Here is a 16767-nt window from a genome sequence, read left to right as displayed (position 1 = left end):
TCCCTTCCCTTCCCATGCCTCCTCCCCACCCCTCGTGGACGAACCCTCTGGGAAGCCTCTGGGATCTGCCCTACACAATCTCAAAAGCTTAAAGGAAAAGATTCGCAGGCAGGTTTTTTCCCCTAGTAAGTGTGTACTTTAGTGGGGGTGGGGCAGAGCAAGCACTGAAGAAATGATTCTCCGCTGAGATGGTCAGTAAAGTCACATGTCCCCGGACACTCGGGTCAGCTGGCTTCTCACTGAGTGATCCCTGGAGAACTGCAACAGAGCTTTTTGTGGATACTCTTTGGAGGAGTTGTCCCTCCACCTCTCCACCCCCTGGACAAGCCAGCAGCCTCCAAACAAGCAATGAGGAGCTTCAGCAGCTTTGCCGTGAAGGCCAGAGGGACACAGCCGCCAGCTGCGTTTTTCCTCTTCACTGCTACCCGCCCCCACTTTAAAAAAATACTTTATTGGGGAGAAATTTCACTGCTTCCTTTCACAGAAGTTTCAGCTGGAAAAGATAGTTGTAGCAGTGTTGTTGTCTCTGCCCATCCCCACCCCCAGCCCCGACTTCACTCCCAGCAGATGGCCCCACCGGGGTGCTGCAACCCTTTGGCCACAGGGGGGAGCCAGAGGTTGGCAGGCAACAGGCAGCTGAGAGCGGGGAGGCCCTTTCTTTCCTCTGGGGTCTTTAAGTTGTGATATTAATGTGAGCGTGGAGCTGCCAGAGCCACTATCACCCACAGTGTGGAGGAAGCTTTCTGAGGTGGAAGAAAAAAATGAGAAAAAAACACACTGAGGGCAAAGAGTCAAGAGTCCTGAGCACACTGTGTACTTGGATCCACTGCCCTTGAGGCTGGAATCACCCCCTCTTCTCTCTCTCTTTTTTGCCTAAGATAGTCTGAAGTGAGTTTCTAAACTTGCAACAGAAAGAGTTCTGACTACAGGAGTCAAAATCACTCCCGGAGTTCCAGAAGTTGCTCCTCTGGTCAGACACCAAGCGAACAGCTTGCGAGAGAAGGAAACCAGCTGGAAAGGGGCGTCTGGAGGCACCTATTCCTTCAACTAGACTTCCTTTTTGTTAGCACGAGTTTGATGATGTTTACTCCACAGGATTGTTGTGAGGCTTAAACAAGGCAAAATGTATAAAAAGGGCAATAATGTAAAATAATGTGGGGTATAATTGTGAAGTATTATTTGATCTGGCAAATGAGTGTTTTCTCTTCTACAGACATGCTGAGAATATGTTGTCCTTCCAATGCGAAGAGAGTTTATAAGACAATGCCGCTCAAACAGGAAAACTCCCGTGACTGGCACCTAAGCTAACATCTGTTGCCAATCTTCTTTTTTTTCTCTTCTTCTCCCCAGAGGCCCCCAGTACACAGTTGTAGATTCTAGTGGTAGGTCCTTCTGGTTGTGCACTTTACGTAATCTTTACAAGTAGGGTATGCTACTTTCATCACACAGGGGAGGAAACTGAGGCTCAGAGCATTGGTTCTCCATCCGGGGTGATTTTCCCCCAGGGGATATTTATCAATGCCTGGAGACATTTTTGACTTTCACAACTGGGAGGTGGGTGCCAGTGGCATCTAGTGTGCAGAGGCCAGCGATGCTGTTAAACATCTTCTAACACACAGGGCAGCCCCCCAGCAAAGAATTATCTGGCTCAAAATGTCACTAGTGCTGAGGCTAAGAAACCTGGGCTTAGAGAGAACTCAGTCAACCTGGCTAACAAACTCACGTTCTTTTTTTTTTTTCCTGCTTTTTCTCCCCAAATCCCCTCAGTACATAGTTGTATATTTTAGTTGTGGGTCCTTCTAGTTGTGGCACGTGGGACGCCACCTCAACATGGCCTAATGAGCAGTGCCATGTCCGCGCCCAGGATCCAAACTAGCGAAACCCTGGGCTGCTGAAGTGGAGTGTACGAGCTTAACCACTCGGCCAAGAGGCCGGCCCTGGAACTCACATTCTTAAATGCTATGCTACAGTCTCTAATGGGGACACAGACACGTGCACATACGTGCGCATATGTGCACACACGCTCACTCATATATGCATGCACCCACACGCTCCCATATGCACACACATATGTGTGCACACACGTACACACATGCACTGCCCCCCACACCCCAGACACACACACTCAGAGGGTGGGTTTGAGTGTTCAGCATTATAGTCCTTCCAGATCCTGAGGCTCCCTGCTCAGCCACTGCTAACAAAAAGCAGGGCAGGGACTATCCGAGGTCAGTAAAATCGGTCCACAGATGCTGAGGAGTTGTCTGGAAGACTGCCGCAGGCTTCGCCTTTGAGGAGCAGCAGGCCACAGAGCAGGCTGAGGATGTTTGGTTATTACCATCCTTGTGCAGTGAGAGGAGCCTGTCAGTCCAGGATGTCTTCCCGAAATCTGTGCCACTGACCTTGTTCCAGATGAGGACAGGGGTTGGGATTCCGATGACCTCACAGCTCAAGTACACCTGGGCGCCAGTGACATTCCAGATGTCCTTGGGGGGTGTCACGATGGAAGGACCTACAAGAGAGGGCACAAAGCCAAATGCAACTTTTTAAACAGACTTGAACATTCATCAGCATGCTAGGGAGTAAATACTTGATCGTGTCTGAAGCAAATTTCAAAAACCAGACTGGCTTCCCCCTGCCACCAGCATAGTGGTGAGCTATGCTTTGGGAATACACACAGCTAGATAAACAAATAAAAGCAACTAGGAAAACAAATTATTGTTTACAAAATTTTCTTCTCTCTCAAATCATGCTTTTAATTAAATGAGTTTTAATTTACCAGCTGTTTTGCATTATCTAGGACTTTCCAATTAATACAGTGAAATTTTAGTTCCAAAATGATTAACATTTTTTTTTTTTGTTTGCCTGTACTTGTACGGGGGGGCGGGGAGCAAGCAACCACTCCTTGTGTTATGAAAAAAAAGTCTAAGAAGATATTTGAAAACGTGTGGAGCCCCCAGAAAAGACAGCCGTTCCTGCCTCCAGCATCTTAGTATCTAAGATTGACAAGTTGATGCTGAAAAGGCAGGGATGGTCACTTTCATCGAATAGAGAAATGTGGAGTGCTCTGTGCCCGGCGAGACTGGAAGGAGACACCTTGAACAGAAGTGGCGTGGGTGTCAAGGAAGACGGTGGAAGGGTCCTTCTCCCAGCACAGGCTGCGGGAGGCAGTGGGTGCAAGAGAAGCAGGGACAGGTCTAGCAGTGACTAGGGCTCCCAGGAGAGGGCTCTGTCCCAGGGTTCTCAGTGTCCAGGTCCCCGCCACGGGGCACTGGCAAGTGGGGGCCCCTGTCAAGGCACTGCTGAACAGCATCACTAGGTATGGCACCACCCAGGGAGAGCCTAGAGTGCCACCTTGCTGTCCCCCCAATTCTGGATCACATCCCTAGGCCTTCTCTATCATCTCTGTCCATTACAAATGTCCTTACTTAGAACCAACATCAATGGTGTGCCTTTTTGTTACCAAAGAGGTCCCAGGTTTGGCAAACTCTGGCTCATGGGCCAAATCTGGCCTGCCACTTGTTTTTGCATGGCTTGTGAGAGGTCTCGGCATTTTTTTTTTTTTTTTGAGGAAGATTAGCCCTGAGCTAACATCTACTGCCAATCCTCCTCTTTTTGCTGAGGAAGACCGGCCCTGAGCTAACATCCGTGCCCATCTTCCTCTACTTTACATGTGGGACGCCTACCACAGCATGGCTTGCCAAGCGGTGCCACGTCTGCACCCGGGATCGGAACTGGAGAACCCCGGGTCGCCGAAGCGGAACGTGAGCACTTAACCGCTGTGCCACCGGGCCAGTCCCAAAATAAGGATATTTCATGATGTGATAATTATAAGAGGTTCACATTTCAGTGTCCATAAAATAAAGTTTTATCAGAACACAGCCACACCGAGTCATGCAGTTGTGGCTGAGACTGCATGGCCTAAAACACTTACAGTTTGGCCCTTTACAGCAGCGCTGATCCCTGCTCTAACCACCTGAGGGCTGACCAACACCCACATAAGATATTCAACTCTTTACACATTACCCAGACTCATGCAAGTAAACCCACTAGATGATCGCTGGTCCAGCTCTGAAACTCAACACTTTAGAAGCCAACAGAGATGGAAAGAGCTGGGTTGCTTACTGCTCCTTTCTGTTGAGGGGACAGCCCCCCAACATCGGCAGTAGAAGAGTCACACACACCTACTTTTAGTGGGTGGTAATTAGAATTTCACCTCTGCTAATTCTGAATGCTGGGTTTCAGGCATTCAGGGCTTTCAGAGAGAGAGACCAGGGACAGTGCCCAGACGAGGGGAGTAGAGCTAAGAGCCTGCCCAGCCCCGCTTTGTGACAGTACACTATTCCAGAACCAAACCCAGCCTGTAGTCAATGCTCAACACCATTTCTAGAATGAACGAATGAATTATTCCCTCTCAATTTCAGCTCTTCACTCCCTTGGGTTTTCCAGCCCTAATAAAATGTCTAACTGCAGGGTCATCTTGCATCACAGTCCTGGGAAAGGGACAACCTTCCCTTTAGGCCAGGAAAATTTTCTGGCATAATCAGCATTCAAAGGACATGAAGTCTCCCCTTTTGCAACAGGCTATTTCCAGCACACTATTAATTTCTTGAAACAGAAAGGAAATGACCCCAGCATGTAAGATTTTTCCCACTCATCTAAAGTATTTAGAAGCTGATTTTTTAAAAATCCCTTGGGGCATTTTAATTTTTGTTCCTTGTAAGAATGTGCCAAACAATCAAAGTTTTGAAAGCTCTAAATATATTTTGTGCTTCCTTCCCTCTAAACCATAGGTCTGAAGAGGAAGCGTCAATCTTGGCCAGGGGTCTCGGCTTTGCTGCTGCAAACGTGGATGCGGTAAGCATGGCCGTGCTGTGTTTATGTGTGTTTCTGGCTCTGTCTCCGACGCTTCCTAGTCTGACCACAACGATACGGGACCCGGCACAGGGCTGGGCTGGGTCACCCCAGCTATTCCAGGCTTTCCCCAGGGCCCTGGGACCCCAAGGGCTTGGCCACTACAGAACCGGATCTGGCTGGACTTTGAACTCCTTTCGCTCACCTCTCTGAGGGCCTCCCTGTGGCTCTGTCCTCCTTCCCACACACGGACTTGGCAGGATGACCTCAAAGCTCAGGGGATCTCACGGGATTGTTCTGAGAAGAATACACCAGTGTTCAGAGAATTGGAGGGGCTCGGGAACCAAGCTGCCTCTCACACATCAAAACCACACAAGGAATGCAAGACTGTTTTATTGGGAGGGCTGGGTGTCTCAGGTTTGCAAAACATCACTTATTTTAACTTGCTTCCGTCTGCCTGTATGTAGCAGAGGCATCCGTCTTTGGCAGGGGACAGGTTCGGGAGGGCACATGGAAGAATTCCAGCCTGAGTTTCTGTCACAGATCTTGAAGACATGCTATGGATTCTTCCTATGGCATAATTTTAACACCAAGATATTTGTATCCGATTTATCAAATTTTTCTTTTATGATTAGTGCTTTTTGTGTCCTGTTAAAGATCTGGTTTCTTCTACAAACATTATGGTTTTACCATTCACATTTAGGTTTGTGGTCCATCTTGAATTAATTTTTGTGTATGCTATGAAGTAGAGGTCAAAGCTCACCCCCCCTCCCACCCCTAAAGGCCATCCAATTGCTTTGGCATCATTTGTTGAAAAGACCATCATTCTCCCACTGAATCATAATGGTGCCTTTGTAGTAAATCCACTGACCATGTATGTATGAGTCTATTTCGGGATTCTCTATCCTGTTCCATTGGTCTATGTGTCTAGCCTTGCACCAACAGCCATGGTACAATTTAGAATTAAGTGTGTTAAAGCTGAAGCACTGCATAGAGGGCAGATCCATTGTATCCATCTCTCTCCAATCTATTCCTTACTCCAAGAGGCTGAACATTTCAGGAGGAGCAAGAATTCCTTAAAAGCATCTGAACTCAAGAATACTTCAAATGAGAGCCATTACCAGCGGTTTCAAGATTAGGCAAATCCTGTGGTGGGTTCCTCTTTCTCTCTTCCAACCCTTGGAATACACATAAAACCTTAGGTGAATAGGCTGAGTCAAGATTTGAACTATTCTAAGAACACGATGATTTTGTTAATGCTGCTACTGGGCTATTGCTAGAATTCTACACAATTTCCATACCACAAAAACCTGTACTACTCCCTGGCTCCTGCTGACTTGATGGGGAGGAGGGGCCAGAAGGACCTGTTTGCTGCATGACATTTACAAAACTCCTTGGCTATTTCAAATGTCCTTGAACAAATGTTGGATTCAGTAACACAATGAAAAGTTTAATAAACAATATCTAAACTGGAAAGTGCTAACCTATAGAATGGCCTTTTGGTTTTGATATGTAGTCTCTCACGAAGTAAAGTCAGATTAGTGAATTATTAGACTAATATTCAAGTGATCAATTGATCTCCTAGAGTAGGTGGGGGTGGGCTGGCTTTAACCCAACTTCCTGGGTTGGAAGAATCCATGGTTTCAGATTTCTCCTGCTAACTTTGTTCAGTGCTGATACCCGCTGGGTCACCTGCCTACTATACTCCACACTCACTGGTCTGGAAATTCCCTCAGAATATGTAGAGGGAATGGAGAAACTCTTAATAAAGGGAGAACACAGCAGCACTATAGAAAGATGAGTGATGACGCATGGTGAGAAAGAATAAGAAAGGGGCTTAATGGTGACCCACAGAGACACCAAGTGGACAAGTCTTGTATGGAAGCGAAGAGATGGTAAAAATATTTTGGACTAATACAATGGTAGACCCAATAATGGTGCATTCCCCTCCCCCACTCTGAAGAACCATCATCCCACATATTCCATTGATAAGCATTTTCACTGCCCACAATCATCTTGAATAGCAGTCTATCATGCAATTCGATTCCTGAAGGTTCTGTTCTACTTCAGGAGAGTGCTCAGCAAAATGACTCTTTACCAAATAACTTCTAACTCTTTCCACTCTGCCTTTTCTCCAAGAAGGCCAAAGCAAATCCAGAATTTAAAAAGAATTTAAAAGAACTTTTAGTTTCCTCTGAGCTCGATTTCAGGCAGAAAGTTCAAATTCAGTTTTCGAGGCCAGGCCAGGGGTTACAACATTGCCATCTAGATCATGCTGTGTTTGGATTCCATTCAAAACAAGCCTTGGAATAGTAAAATGTATAGGACACACACCAGGATGGGTTCAATTATTTATTTACCCTTGCCTTTGTTCCAGTAAGGACTTCAGGCTGCTCAAACATCTGTCTCGCAAACATCCTGGACATAGAATAACTGGCTGCCCACTGCCTTTCTCCTCCTCTTCCACACCCTGGGCAACTCTAGGCAGAAACCAAGCCAGCTACAGCGCTGCCCAGCGGCTGGTGTGAGAAGGTCCATCTCAGGGCTTTCCTCACTGCAGACTCATCCCTATCTTTCTGTCTCAGATGACCGTCCCAAACCAGGCTCCTCCATTTTCCTTTCTTACCTTTCTCAACTCAGTTCTCATTCAATCTCTCTTGACCTTTCTCGGTCCTCTAAATTCATTTTCTTGCTCCTTATTTTTTCATAACTCTTGCCTAGTAGCTTTAGATGGTCTCTTCTTTTTAATTACTGCTTGAAGGGAAAGAGGAAGAAGAAGGAAGGGAGGAGGTAAAGGAGAAGAAAGAAAAAAATGACATGAAGGAAGACAGCCAGATCCTAAATGAAGGTATAACAAGGAAGAAGAGAGTTCTAAGTCTAGAAGAAAACTGAAATTCAATTTAATAAATCAGTGTCACCTTAAAAGCACCTAGAAGGAGTTAGAAGTCCACCTAAGTCTATATCTTCCTCCTCAGCCCCCTCTTTTTTCAAGTTCTAGACAAATGACCCACAGACTACCAGATTAGGAATATCTGATGATAACCTAGAAATAGCTATGTTCTGAGAAACCACTAAAGATACAGAAAAGGAAGAATGGTCAATGGATGGATTTAAATTTGGACTATTTCAATTTGATTCTGAAGAAGCTAAGAAGGATAATTCTCATAAAACACACAAACGTCATGAGAAGACCCTGAAATGGAATTAATTTGAATCTGACCAGCAACTCATTCAGGCTGATTTTACATAAAGTTGTAGTAGAGAGGACAGAGTTAAAATCTGCTAGCCTATAAAAAGCATGGGGATAACGTAAAAGAAGCATGTGAACAATTTCCTAGTCTCTTAGAGAGCACAAAGCACTCTGGAGACATGACCTGAGATGTCCTCACCATGTTGCCATTAAAAAAACAAAGAACAAAGACACTTGGGGACAGACACTTGGCTCTGGATCCTTGTCCACCGCTTACAGCCAAGAGACCTTGCACAAGCCACTTATCCATTGTTATAGAAGAAGAAACAGGGCAGGTCTGAGGATCTTCTCTTTGGGCTTGGAAGTGAATGTACCTATCCTGAATGTGTCCCAGAGCACAGTCATAGGGCATCTTTGACGTCTATGAAGTTTTGAGGTTCTACTGTCTGGCTCTAGAGCTCTCTACCCCTGCAAATCAGTCCAGTGTACCTCCCCACCTACCTAAAGGCAATGTACGCAACTCATAACAAAGTTCACTCTCCCAGCAATTAAAAAAAAAAAAGAGCTTATAAAGGCACCAGCCATTACCTAGTTAGCCAATTTTTTAATCTGAAAGAGCTGCATAGAAGATGTTAGGATAGGTCATGTTTTGGAGCTGAATATACTCCACTGAGCCTGGTCAAAAGTCAAATTCTCCCCAATAGTCAAATTTTGTCCAGTTTTGTTCACATCACATTCAACCACATTTTTTTTTTTTTGCTTCATTGCCTTCTTCATTTTCCCCATGATCTCTGCCATTTTTACCCTGCGAATGTACTCTTGTTTTTTACTTCTACCCAAACTCATTCTCTACTCCTAGTAATCCATGCTAATTACCATTTTCCGAACCTCTGCTTATGCTGATGTACTTACCCACCTGGGATGTCCTCCTTCCTCTCATCTATCATCTGTGCCCTACACTTTATTTGAAGTTCTAAGGCTGAAGTTTCATTACCCTTTTGACATTTTTTTACAGCTCCAGTTCCCACTTATTTCTTCTCTGAAATCCTGATGGGTTCAGCGTTGGTGCCACATAGCTTAGTGCGTCATTGTTCTCCAACACTATGCCCAGCAGGGCTAACTGAAGATGCCAGTGTCCTGATAGAGTCAGAACTGAGCCAGAAGGTCTGGAATCAGATGTTCTTCGTGCTCATTGGAAGGAGGGACAGCCCAGATCGTATGCAGTGGGTAAAGGGCAGCAGTAATATCAGAACATAACGTGATCAGCCATACAGAACTGAGAAGATAGCCACTGTCTTGAAAACGCACCAGCATACACGTTGCCAAGGTACCTGAGGTATCTAACGAAAGTGGTGCTACAGCCACCTCTTATTTATGCTGGCAAATTGTTCATCTTGATTTTTCTTCAATCCTCCCCTTCACTTTCTTTTGCCATAAGCAATGTTTCTTGGCTCCTGCCCACTCACCAACAAATCTGTATATAATCAGGGGATGCAAATTAACTTGAACATATATTAGTCAAGCAAATCCCAATGAGAAGGGTAGGTCTGCCGGCGGGAAAGGATTATCAATCATCCTCATATCAAAAACAGGGTTTCTGCAATATGCTGGGTTCTATTATTCACACTATAGCTCTCACTGAGTACTTATTAACACGGCTAAGACAGCCGACGACAAAGGCTTCTCCAAGTTATGGCAGATTTGCAAACCACATTCATCTTGTCTCTTGATGCTGGGCCCTGAAATAGTTCTACAGAGTATGTGCATTCATACCAAAAAAGGAGGGTTTATGAAAAAAGTGAGATACCACGTACAGAGATAAAGAATTGAGACAACTTGGCATAAATCCCCAGACTGGATTCCGATAACACATTACATGGAAAAGGACCAAACAAAAGTACAAAATGGGAAAAGAATAGTAGGAAGGCACTATGGCCAAGAGGGGGAAGGGGATGAAACACGTGGAAACTTCCTGATATTAAATAAGGGGAAGCAGTCACCGTATGGCTAATTAAAGAGCAGAGCTATCTGCCAAAGCAGGTCGTTTTGGGAACTTCCAGAGGTGGAGTGATGTAGCAGCTGACCCTCTGTATGGGAATCTGGTACAGTCAAGGGTATCAGCTGAAGACGGTAAAGGCAGGAGAAAAAAGTACTAAATCTTAAACAGCAGAGGCCAGACTTAATTTCAGGGTTTTAGTTTAAGGCAAAGTCATCTGGTCATGGAAGCTACTGTTAGCCATTTACACTTTAGTATGAATGAAGATCCAAAAGTTTATAATGATGGAGCCCTGCCAACAATTGCTGGGGGCAGAAGTGTATAAGAACTGCTTCCTCTCCTTCAGATATAATTTACCGAGGTGGGATGGGGGAGGTTTAACACACTCAGGCTGAGAATAAAACGCTGGGGATGTAACAGACTACACTGAGTTTGGAGCATGGACTTTGGAATCAGGAATTCTGCTCTACCACTTTTGAGTTATGTGACATTGCACAAGTTATTTAACTTCTCTCAGTTTATTCATCTGTGAAATGGGATAATAATATCTAAGTCATTAGATTATCAGAAAGATCAGAAATGAGATACAGCAATTAGCATAGTACCGGGCATGGGGTAAACATTCAGTATTAGCTATTGCTTTTGTTTCAAAGCAAATTCCTTATGACTGGAGCTGATGACCTTGCTTATTCAGAGAACAGAGACAGCACGTCACTTGGACGTAGGGTGGCTGGGAAAGGAGATGGCCTCTGAGCAGGCCCTGAAGTTCAGAAGTAGGACTTCTGTCAAGGAAGGTTCCCACCTTCAGGGACCTGCCTGCGCACAGATGTGGAGGCAGAAAACACTAGCCCACTGGAGGAACAGCGAGCACCCCAGGCTGGCCCGGGGGAACATTGTACAGAAGGAGAGGAGCTGAGATCTGGGTGTGGGGCACAGCAGGAGGTGGAGGAGGTGCGGCTTTATGGTCCAGTGTGTGTCTGAATGTCGGAGGGACACGGTTCAAAGGGCATTTCAGCGGATGGTTTTGGAGGCCTTTGCAGCAGGACTGGGACAGGGTGGGGGTGAGGGGCCTAAATCAAGCTTGTAGCAGTGAGAACAGAGAGGAAAGGGGCACACTTGAGAGATTATTCAGGAAGAACTACCACCCCCCAGTAACTGACTGATGTGAGGAAGACAGGAATGAGTCAAAAGGCCTGGGCAAGAGGAGACTGCTACCCTATGAACAGGGCAGGGATGTCACGATGAGGAAGGCACTGGATTGGAAAATGGAGAAGGATGCATTGGACCTAGATTTGCTGCATTTGAGGTATCACCTGGGCACTGAGGAGGGACTACACCCCACGGAGGGAGGGCAAAGGATAGACTGGGGGGACCAGTGATGCCAAGGTTAACACTGTCTAGTTTCCATTTTAGCCCTGGGAAGGCTAGGCAGGTTCCTTTGTATGGAAGGAAGACAGCTTTGGCTCTCCCTCCCACGGGCAGCTTCTCTGGAAGGAATTCCATCAGCTCACTGCCGACCATCCTCCCCATCCCCACCCCACCCTGGTCAAGGCAGAGAAGCAGACAGCTAAGGCAGTGCTAGGCCACCAGCCACTTATTTGCAGGGGTGGTCCATCTGAAAGCAGGTCGTCCACTATGACACAGCCTTGGTGACGGCATACACAGGTCCTGTGGATTACATTTCCTGACTCTTAGTCGCCTCTGGGTTAATACGATACCCATGTTGGCTCCAATCTTTGATGCTGAAAATCATCCTAGAGTGTATTAGTCTATTTTTTCTGTAACAGACATCATGGTATTTACATATCTTTCTATGACGACTGTGAATCTTGCATTGTCTCAAATGATCACCGTAAGTTTGAACTGACCATGGAACAGAAACAGAAACAGAAATTTGCTTCTTACAATTTGTTGCTTGCAAACAGATCTCTGACTGTTTTCTTATTCCTTCCCCCTAACTTGTCTGGGTCTGGCACAAGAAAGAGTAGGGTATTGACCAAGGGTCTGACTCCAGGGCGTGATTCCCATGCAAAAGTGATTCTGGTGTATGTGGTCTGGGGACCTCCTTGGAGGAAGCCTGCATTAGGTAAAGTAAATCCATGAAGGACTTACAGCCAAGTTCAGAGGTGTAAGTGTAGTGATCACTCTGGGAGCATGTGGTGCATGAGTGCACCTGGGCTATGTCAGCAACACTGCCAGGGGATGAGCTCACCCATCCAGCGGAGCTCCCACCAAGTCGGAACACCTAAACTACCATCACTATACCAGACTGACTGATGTCCGCACCAGTTAAATTAGCGGGCTAGGTTTTTATTTGCTTTGAGCTATGGAAGAACTGACTTTATATGGAGTACCTTCATGAGGGACACACCCTAGTTATGCGAGTGTATCTTGCTCATGTTAATATCGCCTTGGCAATTCTTTTTTTCCACATTTCAAGGCCTGTCCTGACTGGATTATGACTCACCTTAAATTCAATGTATTAAAGTTCTGGGTCACTTTTTCCTACTCCACAAGCACTGAACTAGGTGGAGAAGTTTCCACAGGAAAGCAGTTCTTGCCACCTGAGTCTGGGATTCTTAGAAACCTAGATGGTGGGTTCCCCAGGATGCTTCATCTTTGAGTCCCTACCCATACCCGGCCCCCAACACGCCCCCAGTGCCTGGCATCATCAGACATTAGGAACTGAGCTGTAAGGGGACGTCTTACCGACCCTCAAAGCTTAGTCTCTGACCATCGGCCCTGTGCTGACCACAAGGGTCGCAGTGTGAGCAGTCCCTAAGAACTAGATATTCTTGAACCCTGCTCCTGGGGGGAAGGACGTGAGGGACTCCAACATCCTCCTTCGACTTCAGGAGAGTTGGACTTGCTAAACCTAGCACCTAGAACATTCTGGAAGCTGAAGAAGGCTGAGGCCTGAACTCCCAGGCGGCCCTGGGAGGGCACTACCATGGGGCCAGTTCTGCTCTTCCTTGTCCTCTAGACAGTCAGGTATCAAGGAGCTTCCCACCCGGGGTCTTCAGCAGAGACCCAAGTTCTCCAGCTCCTTGAGGACTAGATAAGCCTTCAGTGCCACTCTCTGTCCAAGGAAGAGATTTAACTACATTCTTTAAGTCCCAGCGCATCCCTCAGGCCGGGCTGGCAGCTCTGGGAGCGGCCCGCAGGAACCGACAATACAGCCTAGGGTCACTCTTTTAGACTGTGAGTTATCAAAAAAGAGTAGATTTGTTCAGTCTCCAGAAGGTTATGCAGGTTGGACAAGAGCTTGCAGAGGGGCATCTGCAGGAGTAAGAGGCACCAGACACACAGTCAACGGGGCAAGCGCCAGCCACCAGGACCTGGCCTCTAAGAAGGATTCTGTCTTGCAGCTTCTCATCCAGTGGGTGCCAATCCTGCCTGCACATGAGGCTCCCCTGGGAGCGTGTAACTAGCACCCAGGCCTGGGCTGTACTCCCAGAGTTCCTCATCGGTCTGGGTGTGGGGTCCGGCACTGGCATTTAAAGAAAATCCCTAGATAGAACCACTCAGTTAAAACACTGCTTCCAAGCAGGCGACACTCAGATGATGAGGAAGATAGGAAGGCGGAAAGTAAGAGAAGAGGAGAGGAGGACAGAGCTGAAGACATCAAGCTCCCAAGTCTTTTCAAGGAGTGGTCACGGATACCTGGGAGGTACAAGTGTTCAAGGAGACGAGAGAAGTCCAGGCAGCCGGCTCTGGGTGAAGGGTACAGAAACCTGCTGACAACACCACCACTTCACTGTTGTTATTGTTCCAGCCGTGGGGGGACGGTTGGCAGTGTCTGACTTCCCCCCTTTGTCAGAAGCTTTGAGTTGCTTCTGCTCTCACAGTCTTAGCAGTTCTTTTCTGTGCCGTTTCCCATTTTCCTAAAATAAAGCATTTGGTTCACATCCCCATCCCTTTAATTCCTATCCTTAATGGCAGGGCACAGACAGGGCTCTGCCTCAGGAGTTTGTGGGTCCGTCCTGGTTAAAATCCCACTAAATTGGGACCCCTTCCCTTTGCTCATTTCGGGTCAGAGTCCTCTCTGTTAAGAGTCCAGGAGCAGGATGAAGTACCAGGGATGTGTGGGTGAGGAAACAGCCCCAAGGCCTGGCATTGTTACTTGGTGATGTTTTTGCCCTCCAGGCCGCAGCCTCCTCTCACTTAGAACTCTCATGGTTCCAGTTGCCTTCTTGGCTGACAACCCCAGACGTTAATCAGCCTCCCATTACGGCTGCCCTGTTCCTTCTCAGTTTTTCCCTCTTCCCCTTGTGCCCTCGGGTTATTTTCTGTACTCCTTTGTGATGTCCCTGGACTTGAAAGCTCTCAGCTATTTACCCCAAGTCTCGTCCTTTGTTTATCTCTGCTCCGCTCTCAGATTTCCTTCCTGCTTCCTAGTAGGATTTAGCATTTCTTCTCCCACGTTCTGCATTTTCTAGTGCTGTCCCTTCCCTAAGGCTCCAACTGGAACACTGCCTTTATTTTGCGGGCTAATTCTTCTTGTACGTGTCTCAGCACACACACACACACACACACACACACACACACACACACACACACACACACAGCCTCTGTACCTGTGCTGCGGTGTACCTGCTTTGTGAACCACTGGGAAGGTAGTGGGTGTTCCAGTACAATCACGGGACATTCTTTCCAAGTGCGGAGAGGAAATTCACATCATAGAAGGTGCTAGATGTGGGTACAGTGGACCATCTAGGTTCGGAAGAGCTAGACTCTTCAAGGAGGCTCAGAAAAGTGCCAAACAATACTACTCTAAAAACTAGGGAAATGGGTATATGTCTCTGATCACGGGGTAGGAGGACCTATCTAGAGGAGACTGGGGGATTTTGAATAAGGATTTTGTATTTTCATTAGCGAGGCAAGTCATGCTGGCTTTTATTGGGTGAGGGACAACCTGGAGCCCATCCTCTTGGGTGTGAAATATGAGAAATGGGAACAATGCAAAGGAAAGTTATGCCAACGTGCAGCGGAGTAGTTACCCTAGAAGAAGGGATCCTGGGGGCAGGGGAATGCCCTTCGCTGTTCTTACTGGTATTTAGAGGACTAGACATCTTTACTTTGGCACTTTATTTTTAGGCAGTGATTATTTTTCTGCGATTAGTGGTGGTCCCTTTTGTGTGTGTCTGTGTGCTTTGTTTTCCTTGAGTTGTTAATTCTTTTTACAGTGCAGGAAAAAACAAGGAAAGGGGTATTCATGTTTCAATAGTAGACTGGGAGTTAAAGGTGAGGACATTGCATCTGTACAAGGACTGGGGGCAACTGCACGCAAAGTCTCCTGGGGGTGAGGTGAGCATCAGGGAGAATCCTGGGCTGTGGCAGAACCCTCCCTTCCGTCCACAGGTGTTCTTTCTACAGCAGCCATCAGCTCCAGCCTTGGAGAACTTATTCTTTTGTTTAAGTAAAGGAAAATAATTTCCTCATAGAGCAGCTGCGATTTCAGATTTGGCACCTCTTCAGAGCAGCCATACATAAAAGTAGGAAGCCCGTTCTTCACAAACTGGGGGAGGAAATTGTCCTTGATCTTCCTGAAAGTGACGGGAAGCTGCAGTTTATGCCTCCTCAGTCTTTGCCTTTTGGGGACATTCTCAGAGGTCTCTTGAGCGAATGTGTGACCTTTTAGGAGGCTGGGGGCTTCAAAGATGATGCTTGTTCACAAGAGGAATGACAACTGTTCTGCTTGTGGACCAGGGGGAAGAGTCAGAAAAGTAATCCAGGCTTACCTAGGCCATGGGAAAGGATTATGGTCTCTGAGTCTGTAAATCAGTTAAACTGAAACTTTAAGAGAAAACCTCAAAGTAGACTCAAATAGAGAAAATAAGAACAAGGCTCTTGGGACAAGTATGGCGTCAGCTAATCAGGCAACCTGTCTCCAAATTTCCGCCCACATATCCATGGGAGCTTGGCTACTGTGAAAGCTGAGCGTCATGATCTCTGGGGCAGAGAGAGATTAATCCCAGTCACAGACAGTTCTGAGGGAATTTTTTTTTTTTTTTAAATAAGCAAGCAGCATTTTAACCTTTGCAATAATAACGAGGAATAACAATTCCACAAATATTCCATAGTGTCAGCACTAGACAGCTTTCCCAACGTCATGTAATGTGTTCAAAAGACGGTTAAAGAATGGATCTTTCTGGAACATATTGATCATCAGATGTAAAACTGGGCTAGTCAGAGGTTGAAGTCCTAATAATTAGGGGGTATCAAAAGAAAAATGTCATCTATTCATCATTAACTTTAATATTCACCCCTGTCATTAGAGCACTAACTTCTATTGCCTAGTTGAATTTATTCTTTAAGGGGAAATGCTATAAAAGTTGAGAAAGATCCACAAGGATATTAACTAAATCAAATTTCAGCATTGCATGGCATTAAGCAGGTAAAAACATAGAGTGGGTTAATTCATTCAGGTCCTCCAAGAACTACATGCTGGGCTGGGTGATGTGAGGGATGGAAAGATGCTGGGGTTGGACTCCTACCTGCTATGGGTTTACAATCCAGGAAGTGCAGACAAATATACAAGTATATAAACAATTATAATATGAATAGTGTGACTGGGCCTATGATATAAATATAAAAAATATTCTGACTGAGTAGGTCAGAACTGAATTCACAGAAGAGGACACAGGCCTTTAAAAGTTAATGACAGTGGGTGGGGTAGGTAAGGAAATTCCAGGCAAGGGGATCTGCATGCTCAAAGAGGTGAGATCCC

The 16767-nt window shown here is 46.3% G+C and overlaps 1 protein-coding gene across 1 annotated transcript in view; it reads right to left on the bottom strand.

Moving 5' to 3' along the window:
- The window catches only part of IGFBP7 (insulin like growth factor binding protein 7), a 67821-nt gene that overhangs the window by 6935 nt on the left and 44119 nt on the right, over positions 1 to 16767 (bottom strand). The window contains exon 2 of the mRNA XM_001491171.6: positions 2400 to 2509. Within this exon, the coding sequence (XP_001491221.3) occupies positions 2400 to 2509 (110 nt within the window). The remainder of the gene's footprint in view (positions 1 to 2399; positions 2510 to 16767) is intronic.

Source organism: Equus caballus, chromosome 3 (assembly GCF_041296265.1).
Source record: "Equus caballus isolate H_3958 breed thoroughbred chromosome 3, TB-T2T, whole genome shotgun sequence".
Taxonomy (NCBI): Eukaryota; Metazoa; Chordata; class Mammalia; order Perissodactyla; family Equidae; genus Equus; species Equus caballus.
Note: the sequence above shows the minus strand (reverse complement) of the source record. Positions and strands in the feature narration are given on the sequence as shown.